The sequence below is a fragment of the Centroberyx gerrardi genome, chromosome 5, assembly GCF_048128805.1.
Source record: "Centroberyx gerrardi isolate f3 chromosome 5, fCenGer3.hap1.cur.20231027, whole genome shotgun sequence".
Classification (NCBI taxonomy): domain Eukaryota; kingdom Metazoa; phylum Chordata; class Actinopteri; order Beryciformes; family Berycidae; genus Centroberyx; species Centroberyx gerrardi.
This window is the reverse complement of record NC_136001.1, coordinates 22,462,111-22,484,981: the sequence shown is the minus strand read 5'-3', so window position 1 is coordinate 22,484,981 and position 22,871 is coordinate 22,462,111. Positions and strand designations below refer to the sequence as shown.

Sequence of the window (22,871 nt, the reverse complement as noted above, 5' to 3'; positions counted from 1 at the left end):
TCATGTTATTACATACAAAATACCCCCGCCCCACCCCCTTGACTGCTGGGTCTTTTTTCATAATGTTTTTATTCTTCCTCAGTATATAACACTACTTCCACTCGTTCTATAGCTGTCAAGCATTGTGGCATAGTGTGGTAGCAGCTGTAAAAGGAAGTGCAATGAGTGACCAGTAGTCTGTTGGCCCAGTGCACCATATGAATAAGTTAAACTGAATACAATTAGATGCATGAAATATATTAATTAAAGGTGCAATGAGCTGGATCTAAAATGCACAGTGTTTTGCTGATATTGCTGTAGTGCAAAATTGTGCAACAACTGCATGGGTAATAATAAATAACAGTAATAGTGACAGTAGTAAACAATTCTATTGGATGGAGGTGAGCTGAAGTTGCACTTGCACTCCCAGGAACAATCAGACCCAACCATATAAAACCAAAACACTAAAATCTTGTAAAATAAATAAAATGTAAAAAAAAAATCATATATATAGAGAGATATATATATATATATTGCAATGTTTAATTTAATTCGATTTTTTTTTTTTTTTAAATGGTGGTTAAACTAAATCTACAGTTGGGTCCTGGTTAGTATTGAGGTTGGAAACTCCCACGTCAGTCAGATGTCAATCAGTGTTGCTGTGCTGACTGGCCATAATGCCTGTCTCTTCGGGGGTCTTTGATAGGGCAAAGTTTGGGAATCCCTGCCTCAAGCTGCTGCATAGAGCCAGTCTTGAAGAAAGAGAGGGTTAATTTCAAGCCCCCACCACCACCACCCACATCTCCAATTTGAAAGCCGCCTCTCTACCGGGAGAGGAAGGCTCTTTTTCGGTCAGATGGCGTGCTGCAGTCCGCCCCCGTCATTCTCCAGCCCACACAGACAGCAAAAAGGCAGCCAGCAACCAATACGGTGCGCCGGAGGAGGATTTCTGCCAGTGATTTCAGACGAGTTACGATACGCACAGGGGATTTACTACGCCAATCTGAGTTGGGAAAGCGATCGGTGAAAGGTAACGGGGTAAGAGACGCAGCAGAAAGGCTAACTAGGATGTTTCTTTAACCAGACTGTTTCTCTCCATTAACATCTGGCTCAGGAATAGCCCGCCTTGCCTCCAGTCGATGGCACTATCTGATCTGGAGCCAGTTAACCAAACGCCTCTGTTTTAGGGTCGTCTAAATCCGCGTCATTTACAATAACTGAGCACGCCGAATATCAGTTGCTTTTTCATGTTTATCAGTCTCACTCCAGGATTACAGACCAGTGAAACCGGTTGTTGGATAGACACGCTTGCGTACGCGGGTCTCCTGTTTTCACATCCATCTGTCTGACCTGAAGAAGGTAAGAGATTTAGGTTCGTTATTTTACCCCATCGTTTTAGTCATCAAGTGCTTACATTACATTAACTAAACATACAGGGGGTTTTAAAAGAGAGAGAAAAAAATCCATGCGTTTCTACATGTGAGATGTGGTAACAGGAGCCAAGACTATCTTCTGTTCAGAAGCATGCATGAACTTCCCACACTCAATTTTTTATTCTTATTGCTCTAACAAGATAGAGGCGTGTGGAACCAGGAGTGGTAGGTGTAGTCTAGATGGCCATGGCATTAACTAAACAAATCACCCCCTCAGACCTTCCTCACCTGCAAGTTAATTCTTTTCCTTTCTCCTGCCTAAACTTTCCAGTACTGTGCCATGTCTCTGCCACGCACGCTCGGGGAGCTGCAGCTGTATCGGGTGCTGCAGAGGGCCAACCTGCTGGCTTATTATGATACCTTCATCCAGCAGGGCGGGGACGACGTACAGCAGCTCTGTGAAGCAGCGGAGGATGAATTCCTGGAGATCATGGCACTAGTTGGCATGGCCACCAAGCCGCTGCATGTGCGTAGGCTGCAGAAGGCCCTGCGTGACTGGGCAGCCAACCCTGCACTTTTTAACCAGCCTGTCTCGAACGTGCCTCTCGGGGGCATCCCGCTGTTTAAAGTTGACGGGACGGGCACCGGTGGCTCGGCAGGAGGGCCCAGGAAGTCCGTGAGCAACGGTCAGCCGGGGTCGCCGTGTGAAAGGGAGGATCGGGCGTGTCTTACCCCGATGCACAGCGGGAGTCCTAGAAGCCCGTGCTCCCAGGCCTCCCCGCAGCCCCCAGACACACACTACAGAGACAAACTGTCACCCATGGACCCCCACTGGCTCAGCCCCGAGCCGGACGGGAACTGCACTTTGGCCTCTGCGTCCGGGATAGAGGAGGAGCCGCCTAGCCCGCCTCTGCTGTCGGCGTGTCCTCCGGGTCCCTCCACGTCTCCGAGCTCCTCCACGTCCTTCACCCCGGCGGTCCTGTCCGCCTGGCCCGGGGGGCAGCTGGACGGGGAGACGGCGCGGGCGGTGGGCGAGAGCGTGGAGAGGCTGCTGAGGACCCTGCCCAGATCAGACCCCGGAGAGGTGAAGACTCTGCTGAGGATGAACAAGAAGATGGCAAAGACGGTGGGTCACATCTTCAAAATGGGGTCCCAGGATGTGAACAAGGAAGAGGAGATCCGAAAGTACAGTCTCATATACGGACGCTTCGATTCCAAGCGGAGAGAAGGCAAGCAGCTCACTCACCATGAGGTAAAGGCATCAAACCAAAGACAAGAGCCAAGACGAGGTGTTTGAATGTCTCAAATAAGAATTCTTACTTCTATGGTACAGAGAAGTTTAGATTATAAGATAGAGGCAAGCTTTGCTCAGACATAAAGACACATGACAAACACGTGTACAATTTTTGTAACATCTTCACGTCATTCTTACAGTCTCTATCTCTCCCCTCAATCAATGCTTTTTCTCCTCAGTTGATCATCAATGAAGCCGCTGCCCAGTTCTGTATGCGCGACAATGCCCTTTTGCTGAGACGGGTGGAACTCTTTTCTTTGGCTCGGCAGGTGGCAAGAAAATGTGCCTACACCTCCACACTAAAGCATGCGAGGTAAGGGCACCACCTCCAGAGAATAGGGATTTTTCCACCAGCAAGCAATGACCATCGCACTCCACACCTACTGGGTGTTGATCGGTCTTCGATCCAGGAAAAAAATAGGTCCATACTTTTGTTGGCTGTTGTCTTATACTGTAAAAGAAAGCAAAGCAAAAACTTGGGGCCTCCATAGCAGGTATGGCAACACCTAATGCATGTTCAAGTCTTTGGCAGAGGAGATCCATCTGATCGGAATAAGCCACACTTCAATAATTGTGGATGAACACTTCAATCATGGCATTTCATAGCTGAAAAAAACACCCCATGTTTGACACGTTGCACATGCCAGGTGCTTTTTTCTTAAGCGCCTTACAGCACCACAAGTGTGTTCATTTTCAGAATGAAAGTTACCCCGGTGGGAATCAAAGCCACAAACCCTGGCAGAGTTGGTGAAATGCTCTACACACTGAGCTACGCAGGAAGTCACCACACCAGTCTCTCCCCTGTCTGTCTGCTAATGTACACAAAACATTTTTTAGCTATATCTCTATGATAGTAAACACTGGCATTTTTGTGAACAAAATGCCGTACTGAATGCACTTCTAGCTTTAAGCACAACAAAGTACAAATCATAACTAGACGTACATTTATACATAAATGGTACATTTTTCAACTAGTTGATATTGTCAAATATGTTCTGTGACTACAGGTGAACAAGTGAATATATAATATAATATCAGTTATTGAGGTCAGTAAGGTTGAACAAAACTGGAAAGAGCCATCTGATATATGGATATTTTTAGATATTTTAACAATAATAAAGAAGCATATAGAAATTTTGCCAAAATATTTGAATGCTGTTGCTTTTTGAAAAGTACTTTCTTCAAAAACATGTTCTCAAATACTTGAAAAATGTATTAAGCTAGAAAAATTCATTTAATTCATGTTTATTAGTTCAAGGCATTCAAATGTTTTCAAAACATACACACACCATTATTCAGAATATATATATGTTCTAAATATATTATAAGTGAGTGAATTCTGCAGAGGATAGTTAAATTCTGAAAAATCTTATTTCCTTATTGCTGTGTAGTTAAAACTATATTCCAGGTCGTATCACAAGTTGAACAAAAGTTGTATTCAATGTGATTTCTTGAATACTGCTGTATCTTGCGCAGAAACATTGGCTTTATTATTTCTTACTTCAGGACAAGTGCAGATGACAACAACGTAATATCCCACAAGAGGATGAGACATGAGGTGAGTTGTCAGAGCGCCACTACGACCAGCTGAGAAGGCCTAGTTCATACATGTGATAGTCAGTACTGCTCGTTAGTACTATATAGACAGTGTGCTTATATGATGTGTTTTAGGTAATTGAGAGTGTGTCCTCTCTTCTGGGAGTGGAGGGGTCAGAGGGCTTGACCCAGAGAGCAGACGACGACAGCTTATCCACAGAAAGCCTGGATAGTGTATCACAAGGTAAAGTCTTCAGATCTGCCTCGTAAAAAATGATTAGCAGAAAGTTCGGCCGTTCAGTAGTTTGTTTGTTTTTTAATTCTAGCTCTGAACTCTGTCCGCTGCTGTAGATCATCTCTCATCCCCAGACATTCTTCATGTTTCTATAAATGTCAGCGTCTGTTTGTAGGAACCCTTGACTATCTAGAATGTTTCTGTCAAGAAGATCAGTGTTTGAAGATAGCATTTACACCCAATTCTGTCTGTCCTGTTAGACATAGGCTCACAGTGCCACCAATCTCCATCCCCCCGCCCCCCCACCGACACCTCCAACCCTGCCAACTGGAGTCGCCATCTCATACAGCAAACGCTCATGGATGAAGGGCTGCGATTGGCTAGGATGGTGTCACATGATCGGGCTGGCAAGCTCAGCCTAGGGTCAGAAGGGACTCATTCCACAGGTGACTTTTCAAATGATGGCTTAACAATATTCTCATTTTCTTATTTACCTCATAACACAGACCAAATAAAAGTCTGTTTCACAAGAGACCCGTTTACAGTGAGCATGTTTACCCATTTCTGTGTCGGTTAAGGTCAACGTGGAGAAATTAAAAAAGGAGGAATTGATGTAGGGTTGAATTGGAAAAAGGCAGACGGAGATTCCCTAACCTCTCTTAACAATGAATGTTTTATGGCTCTACAGTTTGAACTCTAGTGAGTCACAATCTCTCTGAGGTGACGCCTCCCACCATCCACAGCTGAACTTCACTAGACTGTAAATTAGAGAGGATAGAAGTTACAAGGGGAAACAGAAGGAGGTGGAGAGAGAGAGATAGATAGATAAAGAGAGAGGGGGGGGGTGTTACACTGTTATGTGCTAGAATAGTACATCTTGAATACGCTGTCACTGTACCATTTTTCTGATCCTTCGTAGCAGTTTTTGCAATTCACAGGAAAAACAGCAAATGATATGGGTAACTAAACAAGTAGATCTGGGCTGTGGTAGCCTGTGAAAGATAAAGAGAGGAGAAAGAAGCCAACAAAGACGTGAGGGGGTGGGGGGAGAGGAAGTACTCTGGGGGCGGCAGAACCAGATCCCCCCCTCTTCCTCACCAGCAGCTGACGTCAGAGTGTGTTAGGTGCGTGGGCTGAAGGGCGGGATGGATGGGGCGTGGGGGCGAAGGAGTGGGAGGTAATTGGAGGGGCGTTGCATTGACTCACCAAGCGACAGTGTACAAAAATAAAACCCGTGGGCAGGGAAATGGCACAGTCTTTTTTATACATCTCTCCCTCTACCAAGAGGACTGCAGAAATAACAAAAATGACATATGTTGCAGCTCTGACGTCGATCTCCCTCACTTCGTCTTGTTTTTTCTCACTCATCCTACTTTCCTTCTTCTTTCTGTCTCACTGATTGTAACCCAACTTCCCTTCACTTCCTTTCAGCGTCTCTGTTTTCTGCCATAACTTATCTTCCGTTGTCAGCTTTATCCAGTCAGTTTATAATTTTCATACATCAAAGATCTGAACATTCAAATCATAAACATAAAATCCTTAATCCAATAAATCCGACAGCTTGTTTTTCTCCATGTATGTTATTGAATGTATGCTATTAAATTTTTGTATTATTACAATATTGCATTGTACATACATTATTATATTATTGCATGTTGTTAAATCAGGTGGAAACCAATCCAGAATATGGACTCTGAGGGAGTCTAAGGTGCTTAACAGATAAATAAATGAACAGTGATTCTTTGGCTCGTAATCACAGGGGAACCACTTTTGGCACTATATAGAACTTATATCCTAAAGTACTGTTATAAAATGATCGTTACATGCAGAGGGAGAGTACACAAAATCACAAGTAGTGTGTTGATGATTTACGTTAATTGGTCAGTCATAGTGCTTCATTACAAAGTGATTAAATGCCCTTGTGAAATAATAGTGCCAGAATACAGTCTTACAAAATACACAATGAACATGAAGTTTTGTTTGATTTATTTACTCACCATGACCCCAGTCAGCTATTGTGAGGATTTGACATGTTCACACTAAATCACCAACAAAGTGATGTGATCCCCTGTATCAAAATAAGATCATTACACTTTGCATTTTGGACACTTTGTGTTACTCAACAACTGGTGACTGGTGACTTTTCTGTATGTGGGAGAATCTCCATCTTGTAGGTGTTCTTTGAATTCCCCAAATCATTATTTGAGGGCCTTCCTCTTCTGGTTGATGTCCACTGGTTGCAACCAGTGAACATCTCGATGACTGTGGTTCTTTCATGACTTTTACCCATTGCCTCCATAATGCAGTACAATACAATACAATAACAGTCTGATGACTATCCAGTTAATGTAAAGCAAAGTGCCGTTCCATTATGCATTCATAGCATTAAACTCTAGCATTAAACTCCAGGATCCAGCAGCATGGTCCTGAGGAGATGTTATGAAAAATAATTTGAAAGAAGGATTTGATTTAAAGCCATCACCTTGATAGCATCTTAAAGGCCTAATTCTCAATCCAAATATAAACAAAAAGCGAGAGTTATTTTACTCACCTTTGATTTTTTCATTGTCAAATTGAGCCAGCTCACAGTATGTGACAGTATGGGTTTTAATCTGTTACAGATTTCTAATTTAGATGCACTCATGAACCACAGAACCACTTTCTTCTCTATGGAATCGCTGTTATCCTGTATGGTCGTGCTAACGGCTCTTCAGATAGCGGTGGAGAACCACTTATTGTTTCTGAAAGCAGTAATTGTGCTACAAGTGACTCATAAGCTCACAAGTACCTCTGAGGAACCATCTTTTGGTAGACGCCCATGATCTTGGTTTATGTGTTGTCTCATATTACACATACTGCCTTATTTGATCAACTGTATTTCTCTCCACAGATTATGAGTGTAAAGTGGAGAGGAGGGGCTCGATAACGGCCTGCAGGAGTAGCAGTCCTGGCATCACCAAAGACGACTCCAACCACAGGGGGAAATGAACACGCTCAGGGGTAACGGGGAACTTGTGCTCAGACCTGCCACTGAACTCCACTCAGTCTACTATACGGGCTGCAACTGAGCAGGCCTTCCACATGTACTTAGATCACTGACATCACGAGCATCTGATGGGGAGAAGGTCATCATCGGCATCAAAATCAATATAGTAAATGTCTGAATCTATCAGCGATTGACGTCATAAACCTGCTTAAGGCAGTGAACTACAAAGCTGAAGTTGTGTAACAAGCCTACAATGCTCTTTGTTACCTCTGTATACATAACTAGGCCAGACAGTTTTCTTTTTTAAAACACATGGGCTATGTGGCATACAGATTTGAGGAAATGGGCAATAGGGGGCAGAATCGATTTGAGTAACATGGCCTGTAAAGTACAGACACATCAAAAAAACCTTTGATAAGAACACTTAAAAGAAATTTCTTGTCTAGAATATTTTGTGAAACTAATTTATTTGTTTTGAGCAATGGCGTGTTTTCTGTTTCAAATGAAATGGGCTCCACACAGCAGGGGGCGCCATAAGAAGGGGCCACTACAACTTTGGAAATAGTCTCCCATTTATTTTCACTCACCCCAGAGTGAGTAACACAGTTATGTAGGAGACATTTGCATTCTTAAGGAGACATTTGTCAACATTTTCAAAATATCAAAATGTGATAACTCATCCTTCTCTGCAGCCCATCACCCTCAGGAAATGGATGCTACCGGTGCTAGTTTTTGAGAGAAGATGTTTGTGTGGTAAAGTCAGACTATGTAGACGTGAACATGAGCACAGGAACGATATTCCTTAAACATTCAAAAGTATAGTCAGCATAGATGGAGTAGGAACAAAATTAGTTTGTAGTACATGTTGACTTAGATTTCCTTGTACCGGAGCATACACACAGATATCACTGTCAGCTTCAGAGGCCTTTTGTCCTGAACTGCATCAGTTCTCATCACCCATCAGATCTGAACAGGCAGGCTGAGGTGTGTGAGATGTGACGCCATCCCCTCTCTCTCCTATCTTTATATAACAATAATAATATTTTTTTTTATTTACAAATGGCTGATATGTTATTTGTAAGAGATAATACTTCAGGCTTTTGTTTGGCATTTTTCCTTTACAAGTCTTATGTGAAAATGGACTCAAAACATCTATGCTAAACTCAATGATGTGTTATTTCTGAAATACTAATAATGATAATGTGATACTTTATTGATCCTTGGGAAGTTCCCTCCACAGGGAAATCAGGTGTCAGGTTCAGTACAGAGCGGCGGCCCTGGAGCTGGCAGGGGGTCAGTGTCTTGCTTACACAGCCAGGGGCTTGAACTTCTGAGGAAACCTCTTTCACTTCTGTATAACAATTACAACAATTAGAGCATCTTAAAGCATCACATTTACCACAGCTTTTTCATAATTTCATGTGGTGATTACTTTAGGTACTTTAAGTTATTTTTAGATATACTGGAAACCTATGGCAGTGTAAAAAACGACTACAAAATACAGTATCTTTGGGATGATATCTGTAGACTTAGATATTTACTTATAACAATGTGAGTGTCATGTAAGACCCCCATTCCTAAAACAGTGGTTTTGTCCTTAGAGGCTTTAGATTACATTTCTTAGGGCCACTCGTCTCTCTTTACTTTCCAGGCTTGACAAACAAAAGAAAGGAACAAAACCACATGCTTTACTTGTGATTTATAGAAAGTAATCATATGGTGCTTTATTTTTGATACAACAGCTCCTACAAATGACATCAACCTATTTGGCCCTCATATAAGGAATTGTTTTTAATGTGTTCAGACTAAATATTATGACAAGGCTCATGTTGATAATATGAAATTTATGAAAGCCTCTGTGTACTTCAGGATTGATTACAGATTATGACGAGGTAGCTTGCAGTGCATCAGTTTTACCTGCCTGTCTGTTGAGCATTAGCTAACCTCCTCAGTTTGTTATGTTGCAAAACAGATTATTTATTTTGTTAAATCTCAATAAATGTTATTTTATTGTTTAAAGCCATGTGTTGCACTTGTATTATAACTCTTCAAAGAATCGTTTTCTTTGGGAGTTTGGCAGTTCGTTGTTTTAGAAATCTGCTGTGTTGTAGAGGCAAAAACGTTTGCATCACACAGCCAGCAACACCTCTGCTGTTATCCTGTTTGCTGCTTCCAGTCCTGTACAGACAGGCTTCCTGCTGCATGACTCACCTGGGGCTGTGACATCATCAGGGCTACTCAGTGCTCACACACACACACACACTGCCTCTCTATTCAGACAGGCACCAATAAACATGAAGACACATAATCCAGTAAGACGACTCCGAAGCCATTTGTTAAGGAGCTCTTCTGTGTTACTGTGCAAAACACTGTGAACTTCAGCTTTCAGTCAATTGTCCTGATTAAGCTCAGGATTTACACAAACCACAAACAATAGTAAACACAAAAATCAGCATACAAAAATTTGGCTTTGAATATTTAATGTAAAAGTTAAGCATTTATATTATTATTAGGCTATTATTATTATTATTATTATTATTATTAATAAATCACACTTCCTACACCATTGGACCAATTCCCTAGAAACCTGGTCGGGAGTATTTATGGACCAAGCCCATAAAATTAGCTTAAGGCTCTTTGATTATAGTAATTATACCCAAGATGGCATTCTTTGCTGTGATTATTAGGTATGAAGACAGCCGCCAAGCTGCTGCCATCATCAATCAACCGTCGGCATCACTAATCAGGAGCTAAAGCTGTGAATCTATTCTTAGCCCATGCTTTCTTTCTTTTCCTGAGTGTCACTGAGAGCTGAGAAGCATAACATGGATCAGTCCTATGCTTAATTTTCAATCTTTTCTCAAAGCAGGATGCCTATTGATAAAGTTAACTCAAGAAAGTCTGCGCATTCAAATTTATTTCAAATTTATTTTTTGAATCATCCAAGGTTTAAAGTGACGAGTATAAACGAGTATAAAACCAGGCAATATTTACTTGGATATTAAACAAAGCCAAGGGTATTTGTTTGGTCTATATGTCAACGTAACTTCCAGAAAGGTTTATTTTGCTCATTTTTTTTTATTAGGACAAACTATCCTCGTTGTTGAATGCATTAACATTTTTTATCTTATCCCTCTGCCCCATGGACTATAATGGAACTAGAACTTGAGATTGAGAGGTAAAAAAGAAAAACAAGGCCTATTTTTGGCTGATCACAAATTAGACTATTTGTTTAAATAATTTCTTTCCCTCTGAGGGTAATTATCCTCTTAGATACATACAGGCCATCAGTCTTCATCACATGCCTGTTGTACATCTGATGCTCTCCAAACTGATGTAAGCTCCATCACACAGGGAATGCATCTCATATTCTGTACCTTTTTATTAGTTGGTTGGGCATTATAAACACCAAACTAGAAAAAAAAAAGTACATTTTATTGTGCAAACATGTGGACTACCTGAAAGCATCACCACCAGTATTCTTGAAATAAGGATGAAGCTAGATGGAGGATGGAGAATGACACCTTAGGGAGTATGAAGTAGTTTTGAACAGAAACCGCTTTAGTAACATGCTACATAGACAATGATGCATTTTATGGCTCAAAGAGAGAAAATCACAGCATGATGAACATCCCTACCTTTGCCCAGCTTACTCTATTGAGTATTTTAAGATTAGAGTAACTATTTTAGAATTGACAGTTATACATACAACAGAAGAATAGGAACCCCATAGAAGCCGACATGATAGAAAATGATGGCAGCATCAGTATTTGCACTGTTGATCCATCTGACAGACAGCTGACTCTATGAAGTAGAGGTAAATTTGAATGCAGTTTCCAGAAAATACTTAAACTGAATTATAAGTATAATGTAAGTCTGTGAGGTAAACTTGTCAACGTGCTAAGCAACCTCTCCAGCGCAGTATATCATGCCTACACATCGAGAGGCAAAACGCAAGGACAGCAGTTTGTCTAGGTGATGTGAGTGTGGAGATGTCGTAGGAACTCTCCTCTGGTGGTTGTGTCCCCGGGGAAAACAGCCTGGCAGAATTCACAAACGTGAGACTGCAGCGCCAGATCTGACATCAGCATCCCGCCCGTTTGGCTCAGGAATTCACTGTCCAGGAAGGGGCTGGCGGCCGCGGGCATCTGACACACGGGACAAGACACAGAGAGTGTGTGAGCAAGAACATGGTAGTTACCAGGGACAGACTGGAGATACACTGCTGAGTTTTTTGGACAGAGACAAAAGGGGGGAACATACCCTGGATGTTTGCAGCGCCCTGCCCACAGAATGATCTGCTTGCCTTGGAGGTTTTGAGACCCAGGAAGAAGCTCCATGCCACCCTGGGGACTTCGGGACCGAGAAGGGCGGGGCTTTGTGTTCCACCTTCCCATCCTCTTTTCTTTGACGGGGCACACCCACGCAAAGTTTGCCCAGATCTTCGGCAAGGAGATGAGAGAAAGTCCCCACTCCCCTGGGGGGGTGATCGATGCCGCGCTGCGCTGTAGCACCTTGTGTTGTGGCTCTCAGTGGTTCAGGCTCTTCATGGAGATGCAGGGGGGGCTCTTGGGTGCACTGGACCGGAATGGACACCATGTCGCCCAGCTCTCCGTTAGCAACAAAGGTACCTACAGACAGATAATTTTTGATGTGATCAGTGTGTCACGACTGAGCCCTTGTTTATTGGCAGTGGGTTTAGTTTATACCTGGACCTTGCTGTTTCTGCAGTGCCTTGGTGAGCTGCTGCAGCAGAGCGGCCTGTCTCAGGCACAGTGATCTCAGGCAAAGAAACTCCTGGTACAGCTCCATGTACGCTTCCTCCATCTCAACAGCTCAGGGTCTGCAACTAATACATATTGAGTTTACACTGGGCTGAACAGTATACATTACTAATATATCTATAGTATATATATATTACTAAATATCCAACCTTGAAATATCCAACTTAAATTGAAAACTATTTATGCAAGCGTACTTATACAAGCCTGTTCCCCCGGTCTTGGTTTCTCTTCACTGGCTCCCTGTAAATGCACATTTTGATTATAAAATCTTACTCCTAACTTACAAGGCGTAACATGGCCTTTGCACCTCAATATATGACTGATTTACTTACTCCTTCATGAGCTCATCCGTACTCTTCACTCACAGGATGTAGGACTTCTTGTCATTCCCCGCAATTGAAATAAAACAGCTGTGGCCAGAGGCTTCTCCTATCAGCCCCCTCCCTCCGCTACAGGCTTCCTGCCGCTGTCAGGGAAGCAGACACTGTCTCAGTATTTAAATCCAGACTCCAGACCCATTTATTCAGCAACGCCTACAACGAATTTGTGGCTGTGAAATCCATTCTTCAGATGTCTTCAGCCTCACCAAAGTGACTTGTAATACAGCTATGGCAGCTCAGTAGCTCCCCGGTTGGGTTAATGGAAAAATATAATGTTTGAGTAACATGTACTCATGGTAAGTACAATCAGTACACATTACATAATAGTTATATATTTTCTTGTCATGATCATCTAATCAAAGAGCAGCATGCAAGCTGTGCTGGAAAATGTCAGTATAAGGAAGTAACTTGAAAACAGGGAAGTGAAAGCCTTTGAGAACAAATGGACAGAGCAATGTTGAGTTCTCTGTCACATAGGCTGCTGTATGAATGTCTGCAGAAACGTGCACTCTTTAGCATAGCCCGTCTACTTGAAACAGGAAGGAGCCAGGCCCTATATTATTATGTGATACAATTTTAGCACATCCACTAGCTGTGACAGTTAGACACTTAGATTGCTTGATTCTTTCTTTTGAGAGACGTTTGTTTGGAACAGCTTGTAGAGAACGTAATGCAAGATACTTCTGACATGCTTATATCAACTATATATAAAATGTACTGCCACACATGGCACAGGGGCAACAGGGTCTCACATACAGAGCAAGACATTTGATAGACTGTAGACTATACGTTTCACTCTGCAAATACACATTCAACATTCAGGCAGGTAACTCAAGTCAGGTTTGGTACAGCATGGCTGCAGCTGCAGAGGAAATAAAGTGAAAGTCCAGAAGCACTTGACCAGTGCTCCATGGTTACAATGAATAAGATGAAATGCATTAAATACATTATGAGCATTATATACCATGGACATAATGGCTGAGGCTGAGAAGTGGTATCATGTGCAGATATGTGTAATGTGAAAAGCTGTGAAAAATCTTGCCGTTATCTTTGATCAAGACATTTTCTTTGACAGTCGCCTCACAAAAATATCCAGACTGTCACTTAAGAAATATTCATAAGCTAAAGAAATTCCTCTCCACTACTCCACTAAAATAACTGATCCATAATTTTGTTTTGTACAGAACTCATTACTGATTCATTAATTCATTACTCTCCGGCTGTCTTAACTCCGCACTCTTTAACATCCACCTAGATCATCAAATGACCCTGGTTTTAGTCTCCCTTCACTGGCTCCATGTAAATGCACAAATTAATTAGAAAGTCCTTCTTCTAAATTGCAAAGCATTCAGTTGCCTTGTCTTCTTAGGTATCTCCTTGAACTCTCTGTTCATGTGATGCAGGACTCTTTGACATCAGCTTTGTTTCAAAGAAAAAAGCAACTAGGGACAGAGGCAGTGACTACCTTTACATGCACACAGAATTCAATTTTCTACCTGGTTGTGGGTCGATGTGTGTAAATGTTAGAATTCAGTTAGAATAACCTGGGTAAGCTCATACTTTAATTATGAGAAACCCAGTTAAGATGCCCGGATTACTCCAATAAACAAGTTATTGTGGCAGGTAAACATCTCACTCCTTTCCCTTTTGGTGTTATGGGTACATTTGATGTCAAAAAAACATGGCAGCGAGCTGTATTACAACACCTATTATTATTGGGATCATCATTTTTGTCCCCTATATTACAAGTAACCTACTATTGCTCAGTCAAGGAGGGAGGGGGCTAGCTGTACCTTTTCATACTTTTTTGTTGGTGGATTGTTCAATCTGAGGGCAGGACAGCACATGGGGACAGGGATATTCTCTTTGTTTATTACTCAGTCGCAGGGTATCAAAGGTTCATGTAAACAGCTTGACCCGAATACATTTTATCTGTAGTGTGACCAAAAGCCGGGTTACATCGTGCACGAAAACATAACCACTGTCTGAACTCTGAACTTATTTAGTAAATCTCCCAACCTTCCCTAACAAACACCAAACCAGCCGTTCCTTTCTTTTCCTTTCCTTTCCTTTCCATTCCTTTGCTTTCCTTTCCTTTCTTCTGTTATTCCTTCCCTCCATAAGTAGTATTTGTGCTCATTCTGTTAGTCTGTCATTTACTATCTGTGCTGTATTTGTGTTGCCCCAGTCTTAAAATGTGTTTTGTGTTTGTTGCCTCATGGGTTTAATCTATATTTATGTCCTTTGTTGCTCTATAAATTGCACAATAAATACATTTATATAAATAAAGATTTACTTATAAAGCACTGTGTCAAACCTTTTTGTTAAAAGCACTTGAGAACTTTTAACATGTATTTTTGGTTTGGTTTTTGGTTTCCTCTCTTAATTATCACAATTCTTGTTACACTTGTCTCAGTCAGAAATCAATCCATTGTCTCCTGCTTGTTCAACATGCAGTAGGAATAACAGCGTGTCCCGTCTTGATGCCCTAAACCTCTGAATAACCTGCACAAGGAGAGCAGCCTGGCAAGCTCAGCATCCTACCTGAAAACACTTGACTGTGTGGAATTGTCTGTTGTGTTACATATATCCCATTGCCTTAGTTATTTATTTATTTATTCCAGTATGTTTAATTTCATTTTTTCCTACGCAATTATGGCTATTTTACATGTGTTTCCATTCATTTCTAGTTTTTTTTTTGCTTGTTAATTCATTTAATAATAATAACTAATATCATATAATTAACAACAATAATCATAATAACAATTTGTCTAGCCCCTATGTGACCTGAGCCTACATGAAACTGATTTGGCCCCAGAGGCTCAACAGTGATTGTGATCACAGTGATTGTGAAACTGTCAACTATAGGAACTAGTTCCCCTTTCTATTTTATACGGTTTGGTGTCCTACAACAGCAGATACTCACTTTGTTCAATTTTTCTGCTCAGTTTCATTCAAAACACGGAACTTAAACCGAAATTCACATTGTTTCGTGTTGGCTTGTTACTTAGCGTCCAATACATGCTGACTACATCACTTCAGTTTTGTCTAGGGTCGTGTTTCCATACATCAGAGCTACAACACATGATGATGAAGTGTACTTACAACTAAAGTGGGCGATAGTTCCCCAGAAGAAGCCGCAGACACACCTGTGACAGACGGACGCACCTCAGTATTTGCATTGGGCAGGCTCAGGCAGGGATGAGATCCGCATTTTTTTACCTGCGTCATGCTAGCACGGAATAACAGAAACAATACTTCCTGTTTATCAATTCCGCCTTCAAAATAAGAGCGCAAAACATTTGGGCAACAACAACAACTATGTATGGAGGACCAAAATAGTCACAATTAAATAAATAAATATGTGTCAGTGAAATAAATACTTACATACATAGATACAGAATTACATAAATAAATGAAGAATTAATTATTGTTTTCCATTATTCAGTATTAAATTTTTCAAAGTGGTTCTTTTATTTACCTTTTTCTTTTTTAATTGCTCCTCTTTTTATTTCATAATAACACTTCATTTCATAATGTCACTTTTCATAAAGTCTCAGCCGTCTGTCAATCAAAGTTAATGGGGCGGGATCTATTTGCTGATTGGGTAATCCTTTGCAATCGATTATTTTTCCTGGCTCTGAGGCTGGTCTTGCCCCATGGGCCAAACGACATTAAAAAAAGTCAGAATATTACCACATGGAACCATGTGGGCCACATGGGCTTCAGTAGCGAGGCTCAGAGGAACCACAGGAGCTTCAGTAGGGAGGCTCAGAGGGACCAGAGGAGCTTCAGTAGGGAGGCTCAGAGGAACCACAGGAGCTTCAGTAGGGAGAGTCAGAGGAACCAGAGCAGCTGAACCAACAGCAGAGTCCATTTCTGGGCTTGGTGTTGTGTCCTCTTCCAGGCCGGGCTCTTCGCTCAAATCTCCATCAGGGGGGGTGGAGTTCACGGCTCCATCCACTGCAGCTGGCTGGGTGGAATCATCTAGTTCCACCTAAAGAGGGAGAGAAGCCGTTTGAATTTTACTATACAGTATCTTATCCAGCTACTCGATCATACATCTGCGCAGGTCTTCTTACCTCTTTGGTGGTCAGCACTTCAGACGTTTCTGTGGCTCGAACATCAGACATTTCCCCCACTGTGACGTCAACGATCCTGGTCAGCAGCTCTGGCCCAAAGCACTTCAGCTTCTCCAGCAGGACGTCTGGAGTGTACTTCTCTCTGACCTTGTTCTGGATAGAAAGGACCTTCTCATCCCGGATGGAGCGGGAGAAGGCGACCTGACGGTCCGTGGCGGTCAGAGAGGTGGAGAGCTTGTCCTCAACAGCCTTCGTGAGTCCGACGGCCAGGTCGCTGAGCTGCAGCGGGGGTACGGACAAGAGGATTGCCAGATTAATCCAGAAGCCCTGCAGCACTTTGGGCACAACCAGCATCACCACTTCCTGGGGGCCGAGGAGGCTGGAGCTGGGCTGCTGCTTCTCCATCAGGCTCCTGATGGCTTTGTCAGCCAGACGGATGATCTGAGGGTCTCTGTCGATGAGAGTCGCTCAAATGAGTTGAAATACACATTTTCTGAAAAGACACAATTTCCCCACAGGAATCATTCAAGTTTCATCTTATCTCATAAATGTGACTTACTGAAAACAGGGACTGTTGGCTTCAGGTGAGTTGAGCACTCTTCGTGCTAAAAACTCAATAACCATCATTTTCATGCTGATGTTCACCTCCCACATCTGAAACAAGAAATGGGATGCACCATTAAGATTTGACATATTTACAGGATCAATCTAGTTTTATGTGATCATTTACTCCAAACTGAGTCTTTTCATGATCTTGGTCATACCAGTGTGAGGAGAGGCTGGACACTTTTATCAAAACTCTCGAGATCAAACCTCCACAATCTTCAAATGGAAAGAAAACAGAAGGTTCATCTTAACTGTTGCTCTATTTTTTACACAGCCGAAATAGATGGATAAACACTCTCACATTGTCTGCATGGCAACTTCTGATGCTATGGTATTATGCTGCAAGTCTGACTTCAGTTCCTGTTGACCGACACGTTGCCTTGTCATCTTCTCCAAAATATTGCTTGTTGTATCACAAGCTTTAGGTCCAAGATGCACAAGCAACATTTTGAAGCTGTGGAGAAGGGAAGTATTGCTTACAACAGGGATGGGATTGGCAAGCAGGACAAAATCAATGTAACCACACTGGCTATAGGAGAATAATGAAAAAATACTCACATACTTTACATTGCTTCACAACACTTCCCATGTATCATGGCCCTTATTCCTCCCTCTAACACATTACACTGAGTTGATTTATTAGGGCATTCAAATTTAGCGCTGTAGTCAAGACCACCTTAATCGAGTCCATGTCAATTCCAAGACCAGCTCCAGTTGAGTTCAAGTCAAGACCAGGTCCGAAGGGCGTTGAGACCAAGTCAAGGCCAAGACCAAAATAGGCAATAAACAGTGTACATGTCTTTCCAAATGTAAAAAATAAAGCTTAAGGAGTTTCTTAAGGATCAACAGAGATGATAGCTCTGGACTATACCCTTCAACATCCAACTAATGAATGTATTTTTTAACGTCATTTAATTTTTTGAAATTAAAGAATAAAATCAATCAATTATTAATTTATTATTATTATTATTATTATATGATATTATATATTTCTGTATTTATTTATGTAATTATTTATTTTACTGACACATATTTATTTATTTAATTATGACTACTATGATCCTCCATAACTAAGTAGCCTATTGGGATATACAGAGCAACAAAAACATTAAGGCTACATATTGATATATCTGTGATGAGTAATCAAACATATCTGATGAGTAATCAAATAATTGAACAATATGAGTCCACAACTGCGGGTTTAATTTGTCTAGTATGTATTTTGTGTTTGAGTCAGTTTCATTATTTGTCATTCCTATAGACCTACTTCTGATGTTTGTAAATAAATCATGAAGCAGGCATTTCCATTGTGCATACAATTAACTAAAAACAATCGTATGTTTGGGCCTGCAAGCAAAACTTTACCAAAAGAAACAAACAGGGATTCTTCAGTTTCACTCTGGTAAATCCAAGAAAACAAAAGCACAAAGATATCTGGATAATTGGATAAAGCGCCAAGAGGAGCCAGATCAACCAAGTGGGAAAGAATGGCAGCCAGAAAATCACTTCTGTGTCTGTGTGTTATTGATGGTAAAGTGATAAGATTAGATTAACTTTATTGATGCTCATGGGGTAATTGGGTCATTGCAGCCAACAAACAATAGGATATATAAAAAATACAATAAAATAAAAGACTGTTAAACATAGAGCATCTTCATGCATCAATCAAACAGTATGACTGGTACTGTGATGCCTTTTTCCTTTGATTTTCTGTTGGTGAAGTTTGAGTTTCTGTAGGTGGCGCTCTTTTCTTTGTCAGTTCAGCCATAGTGGCTATAGCTGCTCATGCTGACTACCCAGCTCTCCTATTTATTCCAAGCAAACTGTTGTTGCTGCTACTGGAAACATAACAAGATAAGATATCACTTTATTAATCCCCTTGGGGAAATTCGGGTGCCACAGCAGCAACTGGCAGAACAGTACCAGTACCTCCTACCAAATAAGTAGGAGGTAATAAGATAAAAAAAAATAAAAAATAAAGGTAATGTACATAATATAAAACTATAGAGACAGTGAAAAAATGCAAATAAATGCAAACAATAATAATAAATGCGTATCCATATATACAGTATATGTACTGTATATATAAGGTCAGAGCAAACACATGGTGCAAACAGCAAACACACTGGTGCAGGTGGGTGGCATAGGCTACGACTTATATTAATAACAACAACATCAATTAGCTAAAATTGATGTGGATAAAATATTTGCATGCATTGCAAATGTGTTTGGCATCCACATCCAGATTCATAATTGGGGGGTGGATGAAGGGGGGGGGGGGGGGGCTGGAGGGGGGAGGAGTGGTGGGTATGGTGGGCTGGCACAGGGGTCGCTGATGTTGTTGAACAGTCCAATGGCCACCGGCACAAAGGAACGTCTGAGGCGCTCCGTCCTGCAGCGTGGGAGGAGGAGCCTGTGGCTGAAGCTGCTCCTCATCAGCCTCAGCTCATCTTAGAGAGAGTGAAAGGGGTTCTCCAGGATGGAGGTGATCTTTCCCCTCATCCTCCTCTCTGCCACTGCCTCCAGACTGTCCAGTTCATGTCCAACAACAGAGCCGGCCTTCCTCACCAGCTTGTTCAGTCTCTTTGTTTCCCCTGCCTTGATGCCGCCTCCCCAGCACACCACAGCAAAGAAGAGCGCACTGGCTACTACAGACTGGTAGAACATCTGCAGCAGCCTGTTGCACACGTTGGACCTGAGTCTCCTCAGGAAGTACAGCCTGCTCTTTATATGAAAATGTCACATTCTATTACTGAAGCACAAACAAACACTTAACAAAGCATCTAGTAGCCCTGAGTCTTGTTTTCATTTCACTGGAGCAGCTTGTGCATGTCCACAAATATTGTTTGAAATGTCCTAAGCCATGGAAATAGAACATCTTTAATCTTCCAGAGAAAGTCCACTCTAAGTCAAATTATGGCTATGATCTTAAAGAGTTCCATCATTATTTGTAAATATGAACAACTCTCCCAAAGATTGTTATCAGTTGGCTGATTTTGTGACTCACAGTGTGTTTGTTTGAGCTTTTACACCTGGTTTTGAGTTCAGGACATTATTGAATTGGAGTGATTCCTTTCAGTTGGTCTTTTCAAGTCGTGCCTCCAACGGCCATCATCCACTGCAAAGGTTCTGGCAAAAACAGTCAAATGGAACCACAGAGTTAATATCTCTTTTTCATGTCCGGTTTAAGACTTTACATGCCCACATATACAACAATATCTCCATCAGAGAGAGGGAAGATATTCAGATATTCAGTTATTTTGCTCAAGATTGTTTGTTTTGTTTTTTTTGTTTTTTCTCAGGGCTATGACTGTGTACAGTTGCAAGCTTTGTGTTGAACATGTAGAATGATTCATTTTGAGCTGAAAGCTGAAAGAACCCGTCTCTCTTGGTGAGTAAACTGTTAATGAAGGATATCTTGAATCTTGTTTAGTCAAGATTTAAATAGGTTTTCACCCCATCAACCTGCTGCTTTGATATCAGACGAGTGGACTTTGTACTTTGGAGCACTTACTTGGGTGATTTTTGTATATCGTTTTACCTTGCTGTTTCTTTGAAATGATTTTGCCTTTATTCTAACTTTGCACATTGCTTTATGTTGTTGGTCTGCAGCTTTCTCTTGACACTGCTGTCTTGGCCAGGGCTTCCTTGAAAAAGAGATTTTTAATCTCGGTGGGACTGATCTGGTTAATTACAGACTAAATAAAGTAATAAATAAATAGATGTGGGTGTTCAAACAACAGTCAGGTCATACAAGTGAATCGTATTCCACTGATGTGGCCAGATATAGAAAGACTAATTATTTACAAGCTGTGCTCGGCAATTTCACACGTTGGCATCCCCAAATGGCAGCAAGAGGGAACTGTTTGAATTTTGAGGACTTCAATACCTAGAAATCATGTAACAATGACATCAGTAAACTGTGCTTTCCTTGATCTAGATGTCTTCCTCCTGGTGCCTGGTGGTGGTGGAAGTGGTGAAAAGGTTCAGCCATCGTTGGTCAGTCCAGGTTTCTCTGGACGGAGCGCTCTCTTGCTGCTGTTTAGGAGCAACTTTTGTATTTTGCTGTTAAGCTTCAATTTGTAATTTCCTGTTGGCAGAAAAGATCTTTTGACTGAGATCTTAGCCAGTGACTGTACCCAACACCAGAATTTAGTTATTAGTAATGTACAGAGTCTCAAACCCTTGGCCTCAGGTTTTATTGACCCAATCTGACCCAGAGCAGGGGACAGCTGTGTTGAGCTGGAGAAACTGTGAACGCTGTGTGTGAAAATGTGAGCCAGATTTAATATTCCACAGGGAGTTTGTGCTGCTCAGTCATGTGTTGAATGTGGCCGACATTGATTTAAAAATAGAATAATATGCCTGATTTACTCTAAGTGGCAAACAACCACCATGCCATCCATCCACTTGAGAGGTGCAGCAGATTTTGACCTCAGTGTCAACCCATGGGCCGAGAACAGGGTGCCAAGTCCCTCCACCTCAGACTTGTTATGCAACTGTGTAAGGGATCTCACTCAGTGAAGGGCAGCCTCCATCCTCCTGACACTGACTGACACGTCTTTGTCATGCTGCTCCTCTCTCTTTACGTTGTGTGAGAGCCTGCGTGTTCATTCTAGTGTAAGACCCGAGGCCCAGGCTCCGCTTCTCAACTCTCTAAAGGACATGTGTGGTATCTAATCCCTTCCACTTACTGTAATGTGATAGAGATTCTCAAAAATGCTCCAAAATATGTTTTTCTACATAACTATTATGAATCTGGATGTTGATGCAAAACACATTCGCAAAGCATGCAAATATTTTATCCACCTCAATTTTAGCTGTGCGTCTGAATTGCTAATTGATGTTATTAATATATGTTGTAGCCTATGCCACCCACCTGCACCAGTGTGTTTGTTGTTTGCACCATGTGTTTGCTCTGACCTTGACCCCCCCCTCGCCCTGTCCACCAGCCCCCCTCTGCCACCACCACTTTGCACTTGATCCCTGTGTTGGGACTTTCTGAAGTGTCTAGGTATGTGTGTGTTTCTGTGTGTGTGTGTGTGTGTGTGTGTGTGTGTGTGTGTGTGTGTGTGTGTGTGTGTGTGTGTGTGTGCGTGTGTGTGTGTGTGCGTGTGGATGTGAGGGCTTTGCTGTGAATAACTTCTGGGCAGGCAGCCAGGAACTGTCATCTGCCGGTGCAACACTAGCCGTCTTGTCAATCTTGTTTTATAATTGTAACATTCTCATATTCTCCTGGTGAGCAGAGAGAAGTTTCCAACATAGTGAGAGAGAGAGAGAGAGAGAGAGAGAGAGAGAGAGAGAGAGAGAGAGAGAGAGAGAGAGAGAGAGAGAGAGAGAGAGAGAGAGAGAGAGAGAGAGGAGTTGTAATATCATTTTAGTAAAGATTATAAAGCTGCAGTGTCCTGTCATGATGTTGTGAAACCTTTTCTGGCTCACTGTACCTCTCCAGATCCAGCAGCATCTTCATTTCTTATTAATAAACTCTTTAAAGCAGTACAGTTAAAATAATGCTTTTGGCTTATTGCCAACAGTGGTTTGTACTGGCAGAAAGGCCACGGTCACTTCATATACACTCAGACAGTCTTTGTCTCCTGCCTGCGTTGCTCCTTTTTC

At 41.8% G+C, this 22,871-nt stretch overlaps 2 protein-coding genes across 4 annotated transcripts; one reads left to right on the top strand and one right to left on the bottom strand.

Annotated features, from left to right (window-relative positions):
- Positions 1 to 949: 949 nt before the first annotated feature.
- nab2 (NGFI-A binding protein 2 (EGR1 binding protein 2)) lies at positions 950 to 9,391 on the top strand. The gene is made up of 7 exons (XM_071910597.2): positions 950 to 1,338; positions 1,684 to 2,604; positions 2,826 to 2,959; positions 4,153 to 4,204; positions 4,318 to 4,426; positions 4,678 to 4,863; positions 7,308 to 9,391. Exons 2-7 carry the CDS (start codon positions 1,693 to 1,695, stop codon positions 7,403 to 7,405), a joined length of 1,491 nt encoding a protein of 496 aa, XP_071766698.1. The 5' UTR covers positions 950 to 1,338; positions 1,684 to 1,692; the 3' UTR covers positions 7,406 to 9,391.
- Positions 9,392 to 10,770: 1,379 nt separating this feature from the next.
- On the bottom strand, positions 10,771 to 15,787 carry LOC139920811 (uncharacterized). 3 transcript variants are annotated; one of them, XM_071910894.2, is made up of 6 exons: positions 15,673 to 15,787; positions 12,520 to 12,653; positions 12,382 to 12,427; positions 12,113 to 12,252; positions 11,667 to 12,034; positions 10,771 to 11,551 (listed from the first exon to the last, which is right to left on the bottom strand). In XM_071910894.2, the coding sequence occupies exons 4-6, from the start codon at positions 12,228 to 12,230 to the stop codon at positions 11,375 to 11,377; spliced, it is 663 nt and encodes a 220-aa protein (XP_071766995.2). In that variant the 5' UTR covers positions 12,231 to 12,252; positions 12,382 to 12,427; positions 12,520 to 12,653; positions 15,673 to 15,787; the 3' UTR covers positions 10,771 to 11,374. The 3 variants fall into 3 exon arrangements, with proteins under 3 accessions (XP_071766995.2, XP_071767008.2, XP_071767018.2); XM_071910907.2 differs by lacking the exon at positions 12,382 to 12,427; XM_071910917.2 differs by lacking the exons at positions 12,382 to 12,427; positions 12,520 to 12,653 and having other exon boundaries at positions 15,673 to 15,754.
- Between the last annotated feature and the right edge of the window lie 7,084 nt (positions 15,788 to 22,871).